The sequence below is a fragment of the Pararge aegeria genome, chromosome 6 (genome assembly GCF_905163445.1).
Source record: "Pararge aegeria chromosome 6, ilParAegt1.1, whole genome shotgun sequence".
Classification (NCBI taxonomy): domain Eukaryota; kingdom Metazoa; phylum Arthropoda; class Insecta; order Lepidoptera; family Nymphalidae; genus Pararge; species Pararge aegeria.
In genome coordinates, this window is record NC_053185.1 from 12,250,963 (window position 1) to 12,264,856 (window position 13,894).

At 37.8% G+C, this 13,894-nt stretch overlaps 1 protein-coding gene across 1 annotated transcript in view; it reads left to right on the forward strand.

Annotated features, from left to right (window-relative positions):
• The first annotated feature begins 12,653 nt into the window (after positions 1-12,653).
• Positions 12,654-13,894, forward strand: part of LOC120624630 (transmembrane protein 132E) — a 33,717-nt gene continuing 32,476 nt past the window's right edge. The window contains exon 1 of the mRNA XM_039891282.1: positions 12,654-13,444. Within this exon, the coding sequence (XP_039747216.1) occupies positions 12,714-13,444 (731 nt within the window). The 5' untranslated portion in view covers positions 12,654-12,713. The remainder of the gene's footprint in view (positions 13,445-13,894) is intronic.

Below are 13,894 nucleotides of genomic sequence, written 5' to 3' on the forward strand. Positions count from 1 at the left end.
CGGCGTCCTGGTTGATGGCATTCTCGTCTCGGAGTCCTGGTTGAAACCATCTCTTTCCTCTGAACTTTTTACTCTACCCGATTTTACACTGATACGCAACGATCGAACTGGCAAAGGAGGTGGCGGTGTTTGCATCTATCTCCGAAACAATCTACCTTTTAAAGTTATTAGTCGATCCCCATCTGCTTACTCTGGTAGTCTAGAGCATCTTTTTCTCGAAATCTGTGTTCATAACTCAAATCTTCTTCTAGGTGTGGTATATATCCCTTCTTCTACTATCAACTATTTCGTTTCGTTTGAACAGCTCCTAGAAAATCTTACTCCTTCGTACACTGACATTATCATAATGGGTGACTTTAATACGTGTCTCCTAAAGAATGATAGTAGGTCTCAAAAATTAAGATCGTTAGTGTCTTCTATCAACTTAGATATCCTTCCTCTCTCAGAAACTCACTTCCCACCTAACTTTGATCCCTCTCTTCTTGATCTGATAATTAGCTCCAACCCTCAGAAGGTTCTTGCACACGGACAGCTCACCGCACCTTTCTCCTATCATGATCTTCTGTTTCTTCGCTATAATTTGCGTTCTCCAAAACGAAAGCATAAGGTTATTTTGCAGCGTAATTTCAAGAAAATCAATATTGAACAGCTAAATAAAGATGCGTCGAATATTGATTGGACTAGTGTATACGAGGCTACAGATATCAATGTCAAAGTCAAACTTTTTGCTTCAATTCTTATCGGTTTATTTGACAGTCATGCTCCAGTTAGACCTGTTACTATTAAGCACTTACCAGCACCCTGGCTCACTGACACAATCAAGAAGTTGATGGCTAAGCGTAATAAAGCTAAGGCAAAATGCAAGAAAGATCCGACGGTTGATAACGTTGCTTCCTATAAAAGGTTGCGTAATCTATGCAACAGGATGTGTAGAGATGCAAAGCGCCGCTATATTCACTCTGCAATTGAAAACTCTTCTACTACTGAGAAATGGAGATTTCTTAAGTCCTTAGGTGTGGGTAAATTTCGAAACACGTCTAATATTCCATTTGACCTAAATGCACTAAATACTCATTTTTCTACTCCTCCTGTTACGCTTTCTGATTCAAAAAAAAATTTAACTCTACAGAAATTATCCAATTTCACCCCATCTTTGTGCGAATCTTTTAGTTTCCATGAAATCACAGAGAGCGTCGTTAAGAAGAGCATTCTTTCTATCTCTACTAAAGCTATTGGAAGCGATGGCCTGAGCCGTGACATGTTAGTTCTTGTGGTGGATCATATAGTGCCTATAATCTCCCACATTCTAAATTTCTCCCTGGCCTATGAGATCTTCCCTACTGACTGGAAAATGGCTCATGTCATTCCTTTACCAAAATCTCCTAATCCAAATTCTTTTTCACAGTTTCGGCCTATTTCAATTCTACCTATACTTTCAAAAGTCATTGAGAATGCTGTATTTATACAACTGTCTTCTTTCCTTTTCACTAATAATCTTTTAAGTCCCTTTCAATCAGGTTTCCGTCCTTCCCATAGTACAGTTACTGCACTACTTAAAGTCACTGACGACATTCGGTTTGCTATGGACAACAAACAGCTTACTGTTATTACGTTGTTGGATTTTAGTAATGCGTTTAACTCAGTGGACTTTGATATACTCCTTGGTATTCTTCGCTCTCTTAACATATCGCCTTCTGTGATTAACTGGTTTCACTCTTATCTTCATGGACGCCAGCAGAGAATTCGCACGGAAGAGGCATCTTCTGACTGGGCTGACCTCTCCGCTGGTGTTCCTCAAGGTGGCGTGCTTTCTCCTCTTCTTTTCACAGTCTTCATTAACGAAATTACAAAAATTCTTACTTCTCACTACCATCTTTACGCTGATGATTTGCAGCTTTATAGGCATGCAACTTTAACGGATCTGGACGCTGCAATTTTTGCTATTAACGAGGATCTGAATGCAATTAAAGACTGGGCCGAATCGTTCGGCCTACTAGTTAACCCTAATAAGTCACAGGCTATGATCATTGGTAGTAGACAGCTAAGGAGTCGTGTGACTTTTAATGATTTGCCTCCGATTTCTTATAACGGTATACCAATTGTGTATTCGTGCACTTCAAAAAATCTAGGACTTATAATGGACAGTAATTTAACTTGGTCAGCTCATATAAACCAGGTAAGTAAACGTATGCACTATGTCGTTCACTCATTGAGGAGGCTGCAGAATTTTCTTCCGCTTCATACCAAAATTATGTTGGCCCAATCTTTATTGCTACCAATACTTGATTACGCCGACGTCTGCTATTTGGATGCCACTGAAGAGCTACTTGACAAACTTGAAAGACTTCAGAATTTGTGCATTCGCTTTATCTTCGGATTGCGCAAATTCGATCACGTTTCTGATTTTCGTCGTCAATTAAAGTGGCTGCCAATTCGTTTTCGCCGGAATGTGCATATTTTAACTGTCCTTTACAACATCCTATATAATTCTTCTTCTCCTGGATATTTGTGTGAGCGTATAAAGCTATGTCTTCCGCCTACGAGACCCTTGCGGTCTTGCGTGTCAAAAAATCCTCTTGATGTCCCTTCATATAATACTATTTTCTTCCAGAAATCTTTCTCCGTCCACGCTACACACCTTTGGAACTTACTACCAGAACATATTAGACACTGCCGATCGGTGCACTCTTTTAAACACAATGTAAAGGAGCATTATCTATCGTTGTCATAGTATATTTATAGTATATTTATCACTGTTTACTTATTATAGATATATATTTATATTTATATTATATAAATATTTATTATATTATTTTTATGTATTTTGTATATATAGTATATTCGAATGTTATTGTATTAGTATGTAGAATTTTGTTATTATCTAGATATATTAAATATACTTAGTAGTTATGAAATATATTGTACCTTTATTTGACCTATACCACAATTAAATCATCTTACTCACATCCTGGGGTAGCTGGAAGAGATCTCTTATAGAGATAAGCTTTCCTTTGTACACTTCATGTATCTTATGTTCACAATCACAATTTATGGTACATAAATAATAAATAAATAAATAAATAAATATATTCTGTTTAAATATCCTTATCGATATCGAATGCATTGTAATCTTCAAATTAAAAATGTACAAGTGGTTCTATTTAAAGAGTAAGTAATATAAGCTCATGACCATATGAGTCACTACAACATTGTTCCAAGAGCAGTCCTATCGATAACCACATGGTTCAATCTCCCCATCTTAAGTGGGTGTGCACTGTACGCGGCTCTCTTTCATCTTTCATTTACAAGAGGGAGACAGGTAATGATTGTAATCAATTAACTTGTGACGATGTCCAGAGTTAATCTTAACTTTTTACCGCAAAACCTGTATTCAATCTGGTTGTATCTATTCTGAGAATGCAGTTTCGTATTTTTTATTGCCAGGCATTTCCAGGCCTTGTTTAGGTACTCTTGTTTACAAAGCTATTATTAAAAAGATGGGAATATACGTGCATTATCAACAGTAGATATTTAGCATATCATTTGTATTTATGTTAACAATGTGTATTTATCGTGGTATTAAAGATTATGTAAGCATAAAAATGATTTTTTAATAAGATAATCTTAACTTCTATTAACTTAAAATCGTAAAATGAATTACAGTTCATAGTTTATTTAATAACAGCCTATTACTTTTAGAGGAAAAAAATATGTATGTCCGTTATTATTTAGCTTATAATTAAGTATAACACAGTTATTTAAATTAGTTTAGTTATATCATTATATTCTATGGGTTTATTTTTATTTGTAAAGAAAATTATCAATTATGACGGATCTACTTTTTTTATTATTCCAATAGTAAGCTCTTGACCGCAATCTCACCTGCTGGTAAGTGATGATGCAGATTAAGATGGTAACGAGCTAAACTAGGTATGGCAGTTATATTAAACCCATACCCTAAACGGTCTCTACGCGACATCGTACCGGAACGCTAAATCGCTTAGCGGTACGTCTTCATTGGGCAGGGTGGTAACTAGCCACGGCGGAAGCGTCCCACCAGACTAGAACAGAGAAAATTCAGAATTATAAATTCTCAAATTTCTTCTCCCGGGAATAGAACCCTGGAGCTCCCATTTAAATCCACAGCGCTCACCGCTGCGCCACAGAGGTCGTCAAAACTATCTTAACCTACTTAATGAAGATATGAGAAAAATACCTACTATTTACGTTTTGATTAGTCCTTCGATAGGTGTGTGATCCAAATATCTATAATATACATATCCCTATCCCTACTAATATTATAAATGTGAATGTAAGTTTGTTTGTTACGCTTTCACGCAAAAACTACTGAACCGATCGTCATGAAACTTTGGAAACATATTCTTGGGAGTAATAGAAGTAATATAGGATAATTTTTATCCCGAAATTAACCTCAGTTCCTTTGGGAGAGGTAATGAAAAAGTTTGACCATTTTACACAAAGACTATTTAAAAAAGACGGCCGACTGGCGCAGTGGGCAGCGACCCTGCTTTCTGAGTCCAAGGCCGTGGGTTCGATTCCCACAACTGGAAAGTGTTTTTGTGATGAGCATTAAGTGTTTTTCAGTGTCTGGGTGTTTATATGTATTTTCTAAGTATTTATGTATATATAATTCATAAAAATATTCATCAGTCATCTTAGTACCCATAACACAAGCTACTTTGGGGCTAGGTGGCGATGTGTGTATTGTCGTAGTATATTTATAAAAAAAAAAAAAAAAATGTTAGAAATGTTAACCTTTAGCATATAGTATATCGAGACTAACAATGCGATTTCGATTCGTCCTATAACGATTACTATTTTTTGTAAGTGATAGGATGAGCTGAGACTGGTCAGGCAGTTCTTTTCAGATATTGTTTATGCGAATAGATTTTTTTTTTATATAAGAATACACAACTTATAAATTTTAGTACAACTACACCTAAATTTAATGTCCATGTGTCCTCAAAAACAAAAACAAACGCAGAAGAAGTCGCGGGCAACAGCTAGTATGTAATATATATAGTAATTTTAACTGCTAATATAATATAATTGCTTAAAATAAAAACGCTCATTACTCCAAAAAGTTAGAGGAGCGGCACCTGGGATCGAACTTGGTGTCTTCGAAAGTAAGGCAGCTAGAAGCTGCATTAGCAGGATGTTTTAATGTTATATACATATCTCAAACTTGTGAACTAGCAAAAAGTTGTGTGTTGTTGGATTTAGTTCATACTTCAACTATTTATATGATTACTTATTTATTTTGTCTTCCCATGTAAGCATTTCGGTCTGCGAAAACTTTTAATTGGTCTTACTTAACTTTCTTCTATATGTCATATAAGTTTAGCATGCTTAGTAAAATAAAGAAACATCGAATGCAAATGATATGACAACTTTTTACAGTCTACAATATTTTTGCTATGTACATTTTTTATTTGAATAGAGAAAGGATCATCAACGGCCAGTCATCATTATAAACAACTACAAAAAAGCTTTTATACGCAAAAAGCCCGTTCAACCTTTTAACCATAAAGGGGGAACTGATGTTTTATCGCTACATTGTATCACACTGTTATATATAAAAGCACTGTAAAATGGGTTGAAAAGGAAAACATTTAGGCCACCGATATCTATTATAATTTTTATATGCTTTAGAAACTGAAAGGACGGTTAATTTTTCCTAAATAAACTCTTTTTGTTTTATGTCTTACTTGCAAAACGGTACCTAGTTATATATTTTATGATTTATTAATAACCGACCTACTACTGTATACTTATATGCCTACTTTTGTTTTTATAATAAGTACATTTATTGGCATAAAAATAAGATTCAAATGCTGCTTTAAGCGATTGTCCAGTTAATTATAGAATAACGCTTTACATCTTTACCATATAAAACGTTACTAATACAGGTACCTTTACAGTGCAGAATAAAAAAACATTTTTCTTTAAAGTTTTTCGAACAAACGGTAGTCACTTCATACCATTTAGCAGTTGACAGTTATTATTTTACCTCTAATGATATAAGCGTTAACCATAAAATGGGAAAATGAAGAAAAAATTGTCACCTAGCAACATTCTGCGGGTGTAAAGTGAGACATGCGCGGGGCGTTTTAACTGTTTTTGGACACAATGCACTGCCTATGTACAATAATGGCTGAATTAAAGATTTAGTGAGTTCTTAATTCAATGGTTTTTCACTGACCATAAGATCATCTGCTTGGTCCACCAATTCCGTCAAAAATCTTTAACTAAGCACTTTTAAAACGTCAAATCTGTCTGTGTGTAGTGACTTTACCACCGGTTCGGAAGGCAGATTCTACCGAGAAGAAGCCGGCAAGAAACTCAGCAGTTGTTCATTTCCAACATAAACATTTTACATTTTAACAAAAGTCAGCAGAGCAAAGACGCAGCTAGCCCATACATTGCACATCACACTCGAAATAAAAATTGCACTTCGACCAGCGATGAAACATTGTTGTCACTTTTCCTACGTATAAATCTTAGTTGCGAAATATCGCTCGATGCCGAAATATTTCCAATTCAATGCACAGAAATATGCAGCGGTTGTGGCTACGTTTTCTGAAATTGAAAAAGGCAAACAATTTATTTAGTAGCCTCACCCTTGCCGTACAAGCGAGGACCATTATTTTTTACGTTCCATTCTCTTACCTCAATTTTCCCGTTTTATTGGCGTTTTATACAATTTGGGTGCGTCAGTTCAGTTCAATTTAACGCGCATTGTTTTATAATATTCGCCCAAAATCCCGAATAACATAACCGTTATAATATGGTTTGTTTGTATCATAATCATTATCAGCAGATTACCAGCCCACTACAGAGCACAGGTCACAGAGCACAGAGCACAGATTAAGGAGGTTTTAGGCCGTAAAGTATATTGCACCAAATTGTACGAATTGGTAGACTTTAAATGCTCTTAAGAGTTCCTATTATAAAGTAATTTAAGTCAAGCAGGTTTTCTTAAAACGTATTCCTTCACTCGTCGAGCAAGCTATATTTAAGTGCTTAAAACTTACATAACTCCGAAAAGTTACAAGTGGGAATCGAATTTGGTCCCCACCAAAAGGAAGCCGAAGCCTTACCCAGGCTATTAAGTATCTTAAAGACTAGCAACGTTTTAAGCAATTCGTCAGTAAAATTTGGCAATTCTACCCATTCCAAATTTTATTACGGAAAACTTTTTGCACGTTGCGTTGAGTACCGAAATGTAATTTACTGTCTTTCCCAGCTGCGAATTTCCTAAAGCTCCGAAAACAAGGGTGGTATTTTGTAGGGTTTGAGGCAGTTTATTTGTGTGCGTGAATGCTGAATAGGTATACGGACTGGTTTTACAAGTAAAATGTAAATAGTAAGTGTGTAATTTGTAGTCTTTAGGATGATCGTGATAACTATTAGTTGAGTCATATTCATTATTAAATTCAGTTGATGGTGGGAGGCTTAACCATGGCTAGTTACCATCTTACTGATAAAGATGTGCCGCCAAGCGATTTAGCGTTCCGGTACGTTGATGCTTAAATACCGATTAGGCCGTTACCATATTACATCATAAATAACAACCAAGTGAGATTGCATTCAAGGGCTAACTAAAAAAATAGTTGGATTAATATCCGTCTGGTGGGCTTATGTTTCCTTTCTCGTAGCAAAGAGGAATTAGGAGCTTCTTCCCTCCACGCTACCCAAGTGCGGAATAACTGACTTCACCGATTAATATTTTTGCATCATCATCATCATCAACTCATTACAGCCCACTGCAGAGCACGGGTCTGTCCTCTCAGAAGGAGATAGGTTTATGCCATAGTCCACCACGCTGGCCAAGTGCACATTGGACTTTATACGCCCTGGAGAACATTATGAATTTCAGGCATGCAGGTTTCCTCACGGCGTTTTCCTTCAACGTTAAAGGACGTGATATTTAATTGCTTAAATTAAATATCACGTCCTTTAACGTTGAAGTTTGTATTAACTCCGGACAGTGTGAGGTGCGTGCCAGGGTTGAATTCGGTCACCAAGCCGAAGCCTTCATCACATCAATCCATTTCCGCCCACTACAGGGCTCGGGTATCTTCCCACAATGAGAAGGGGTTAAGGCAGTAGCGCTAGCCCGGTGCGGATTGGTGGACTCCACACACCTTTTAGAACATTATGTAGAAATTTCAGACATATAGGTTTCCTCACGTTTTCCGTCACCGTTAAAGCAAGTGATATTTTAATTACTTTAAACGCACATAACTTAGAAAATTAACGGTTGCGTCGTGGGATCCGAACTCATCCCCCCGAAAGTGAAGTCGAGCTCGTACCTACTGGGCTATCATCACTTCATTATTATTTATAAGTTGATGACAACCAGGAGAGGCGAAGGCTTTACGTGCTGTCGGTAAAACGGAAGTGGGCCACTTAATTTCTTCAAGGGATGCCTTTATTTCGGTATAGTACTACTGACCGTTTCTTGACAGTAAACTCAATACCATATACCTACCTAAAAAAATTTGACCTAGAAATCGAAAACATTACTTCGTCATCCGTAGTCGAACATGCTTACTAGATCAACGATTATTCGGTTCTCGATAGGTAGTTTATTGACTCAATTATGACCAAGACTTCGAATTTTTACTTATGACTACTGACATTTAGTTTTGCATAGATTAAATAATCTAAAGAATCAGCTAGAAATGCAATACCCAGGTCTATTATGTATTTAAGCGGCTCCAGTCTAAATCGATACACTATTTCGATATGAGCTCAAGATAAAGTTCCATAGCACTACGCCTAACCATTCCTAGCTGTGAAATGTATTTTCGGCGAGTACGATTCTCGACTACGGTTTAATTTCCTCTGCACCGCTATCCTAAAAAGAGAATTTCAGCGAGTTGATATCGCTCGATAAATGGCGAACATAGGGGAAGGCGGGCGAAGTCCCAGTAATAACTGCCTCACGACTAATCCTAGATAGGCACGCGTTGTCTTTATCTGATACACTCGCCTTTATCGGGATAACCTTATGGAGGCCAAAGTATATTGATCTTTTTGCAGTGGTAAAAACGGTTTTGATTTATTAAAAAAGGCTATCATCTTAGGCTCCATCATCACTTACAACAAGGTGATATTGGAGTCAATGGCTAACTTGTCTAGCGGTCTTGGCTAGCGGTTTATGTCAGGCAACGATTACGAAACAAATAGATAACCATTACTGCGTATTTTTATGACAGCCGGTTGGCGCATTTGGGAGCGACCCCGCTTTCTGAGTCCAAGGCCGTGGGTTCGATTCCCACAACTGGAAAATGTTTGTAAATTGTTTGATGAACATGGATGTTTTTCAGTGTCTGGGTGTTTATCTGTATGTTATAAATATTTATTTTTATTATATTCATAAAAAAAAAAAATATCAGCTATCTTAGTACCCATAACACAAGCTACGCTTACTGTGGGGCTAGATAGCGATGTGTATTGTCGTAGTATATTATTATTATTATTATTATAATAATGGAGCAAACCATTCTGGTGACAGTGTTTTTGAAATCTATCTGAAATCTATCGCAGTTCGCATTATTCACGAAACAATTCTGTCACGAGCAAAATATTGGATATTCGATTTTCCGTACAAACTGTTCTGTTTGCGAACAAATGTGATAAACATTCACGCAACGTTTGCTCGTATCCGAAAGTTTGCGAAGCGAATGCTCCCGCCAAGTAGGTACCAGGTTCCTTAATTTTTTTTTTACCTTCCAACACTAAGTGTATTTTTCGATAAAATACGGTCAACTCCCCCTAAGTGGTGTCATTTTCCATTAAAGCGTTTCATTTAGTAGAAAGCTTTTATGAAAACTGAATATGAAACGGGAAGACTTCTATAGATTCCTATATGATTGCTGATAGTGTTTCAATATAGGGGAACAAAATGAATGCGGTAATGTGTCGGACTCCATTACCGGGCAAATATTTGTTCATTAATCGCGGACCTTTCAACTATTGCCGTGACGTCAGACTATACTTATTTGCCATTAGCTTTAACAAATGTAACCCCTTAGGTTTTTTTGTGACATCTAGTTTCCAACAATCTTTGAGCGGGAAATTTGTTTTGGGTAAAAAGGTATACATTTTATCAAACTAACCTACTGATTCATCCGCCGCTTATCAACGTCCCACAGGTGGGTACAGGCCTCCTCTCTCATAGGAGAGATGGTTTTAGGACGTAGACCCACCAAGCTGCTCCAATGCGGGTTGGTGCTCTTTAACGACTAATGTTACAAGTCAATGGTAATAACCGGGACGGACTACGACTTACTGTGCTCCGTGCTACGGACTCATGCGCTGAAAACTTAATGTATTTTAGGATGTTGAAAAATAAATCAATAAGTATAATTATAAACAAACGGTCAAGTGTGAGTAGGACATTTAGAGGGATTCGTGTCAAGTATTCATACATGTTCCACATAATATGGTATGTATAGTTGTTGTATTTTAAACTTTGCTTAGTACCTACTTACTAAGAATTAACAGTTAAATTTCGTGTACAAATTTTCATACCTTGTGCTCTACAAGCATAAGGGTTAATCATCGAGAAGTACCACTGATGATCTCATGTTGACATGACATGATATGAATAATAAATTGAGAAACTTGGTAGTTTTATTGAAGTATGCGGCTGTAGATTTAAATATTAACTTAATTGTTCGATGCTTGTTAAATAAAAGGCAACCTGACAAATGTAGGTCAAAATGAACCCTGAGGTGTGTGACCCACAAAAAAAATATATACGGAGATGAAATGAAACGAATCTTGAAGTATTTTCTCGACAACAGTGTAATATAAGGATCATATCTCTTGGAGGGATTGAAAGCTTTGCAAGTGTACTTTGTTGTAAGAGCGTCACGTGCTGGAGCTTTTTTATTATCTTACTCTGTCCCACGTAAGAGCGACGCGTGTTCAGGGAAGTCGTTTTCTTCTAAATGAAGCAGCTTGCTGGAAACTTCGCTATTAACTGCATACTTACATTTGTTTGTTTTTTATAAACATATACAAGTAGCAGTGATAGTCTAGTGCAGTGGCGTGCATTGGGTTTCTTACCAGTGTATGATACACCAGGAAAATTGCATAAAACGGCACAAATTCTCCTCCCATTCGATTTATATATCAATGTTAGGGTATGCAGTGCATTTGTGCTTGTATGGAGTGCACGCCACTGGTCTAGTGGTAAGGGCTTCGGTTTCACGTTCGGGGTGCCTAGTTCGAAACCCAGCACGCATTTCTAACTTTTTTCCAAGTAATCTGCGTTTTAAGCAATCAAAATATCACTTGCTTCAACGGTGAATGTTTTCCATCATCTTGAGGAAACCTGTATGCCTGGGAGTTCTGCATAATGTTCTCAAAGGCGTGTGGAGTCCACAAATCCGCACTGTGCCAGCGTGGTGGACTACGGCTTAACCCATTCTCATTGTGTGACCCGTGACCCGTAATGGCCGCCAATGGGTTGATGATGATGACTCTATCTCACATAAGAGCGACGCGTATTCAGGGAAGTCGAAGTCTCGTAAATAAAGTGCCTTGCAGTTTGTGTGGTTTAAAAAAAACATCTGCAGACTAATTTCTTCCCACTACAGTCACAGGTATCCTGTCATATATGACATGAGATTTTCGAGCGTATAATGATGTAGGGACCCTCCAATGCAGTTTTGCGGGCTTTAAAGTGAGTATAGTATCAAAAGTTAGTAATAATAGTTAGCAGGTAAACCTTATGCCTAAAAATGTTTGCCGCACCCCGATCTTAACTAAACTAAACTGAATAAACAGTTCTAAAAGTGCTATTCTATCTGACAGGGAAATTATTCAGTTAAGTTTATTTTTTTTTGTTCAATGACACTAGTTCCGATACATATAAACGTACTTAGCAAATCCCAGAAAATAGCGTTGAACCAATCCGCATGTTTAGAGCTTGGATGAACCTTACAAAAATACGAAACAAGTAATTTGCGGAAATACGGCTCTTATTATTTCCTCTCTTATTACGGCTCTTATTATGCCTACAACTATTTCCATTCAAGAAATAAATTAATTAATATCAGTTCAAAATGCTGTTGAGATAATTATATTTACTGTGTATACCAAGGAACGCTTCAGAGGCCGGGTCGCATTTTAAACAGACAGCAGCGTAATGAATTCCATGAAGGGCGCTTAACAGTCATGCACAGGGAATGTGACACGAATCCCCGCAATAACCGAGACGAATGACGGGAGCGTGTCTAACGCCTGTCTGACGATGCACTCGTCAAAGAGAATTTAAGCTGCTCTTCCAATTACACTTGTTAGCGCTATTTCTGATTCGATAGGACGTTAAAGTAGAATGTTTTCGATATATTATGTAACACTCTAGTTAAAAATTCACGTTTCAAAATAATTCTGCACCTATTTGTAAACAATAAATGAACATTCCAATTCGGGAAACGAATGCAGTTGGATCCGCGCCAGTATTTGACTGCCCTTTTATCTGTTGTCACCTAACAAAATAAAATGGTTGCGTCGTTCTGTTGCGTTTACTATTTATTACGTCGATTTTACAACTGTTGTTTTCGTTTACAGGTGTCGTGTTTGCTGTGGAAGTGCACTTCGAGAATAAGGACAGTGGTTTTTTCCTGAAACACACGGCTAGATGGAATGGCGCCGGTCCACCGCCCGAGCCGATGGGTACAGCTCTACCAGGAGCTTTGTTATCACTCGACCGTTTTACAGTTTTACAAGGTTCCGCGCCCGCTTCGGTTAGAGCAACCTACGGACCCTTTTCCACGAAACAAACAGTACCAGCACGATATGCTGTACCCGATCCTCTCGAGCCGCCTAGACGTAACGCCAGTTTAGTAGAATTACAAGATGCTACAGCTCATAGGCTTGACGTATCAGCTCATTTGGTATTCCGGGAATTGCCTAAAGATGCACCGGTACTGAGAGTTTTGTTTCATACGGGTGGTGAAGGAGGTGCGAGACGCGCGGCTGCGAGGCCACGTCGCGTCTGTATAACTTTACATGCCAGCATTGGTAATAAAATATTGACTGCAACGTGCGGACCTGAAGGCGAAGAGGGAGCCTGTTTAGCAGAACTTACAGTTCCTGCTGCATGGTGGCCTGCGGATGGAAAAGGGAAACGACCACCAAGGACTATGAAATTAGCTTATAGTGCAGCAGAAGCTAGCAGTGGTGAGACAGGAGAAGGGGTGTGCGGAAAAGTTTCCGTCCAACCAGCATGGCCGTTGGGCATTGTGACCCTAGCGGGACCACGAGCAGGATATAGAGAAGCGCGAGCTGGTGACACCGCTCTTCTACTCCCACGGGCACCATTATATCCTCATTTCAGATTACATCTGCCTTTCGTTGTGCGCCGTGATGCTAGTCATACGATTGGACATGTTGTCATAAGGTGAGCTATTTTTAACTTATTACTCAGAAATGCGTAGGGTACCTATCGAAACATATTGCGTTTTCATAATAAATAAATAATCGCCGTTGATAGATGGACATAAGTGTGCTAGACTGAGCCGACATTACAAATGGCTGTCACTACCGAAGGTACTTGACATGGAAATCTCGATGCCATCGACATCAACAATTTGTTTATCACTGTGAAATGTACGCGAACAATTCGAATGTTATATAAATAAAATTAACATTGTAGATTTTCCAACATAAGTAAGTATGTGTGTCCAAGCGAGGTTTGTTTTTTTTGTTGACACATACACTATACAGTAAAATTTTACATACGCTTTCATTAAAATTCTCATAAACGCCTATTTATGAGAATTTTCACAGAAACATACCGCACCACGAATAGGTAGACTCATGCATTAAATGTACTGAGAAAGACTAATAA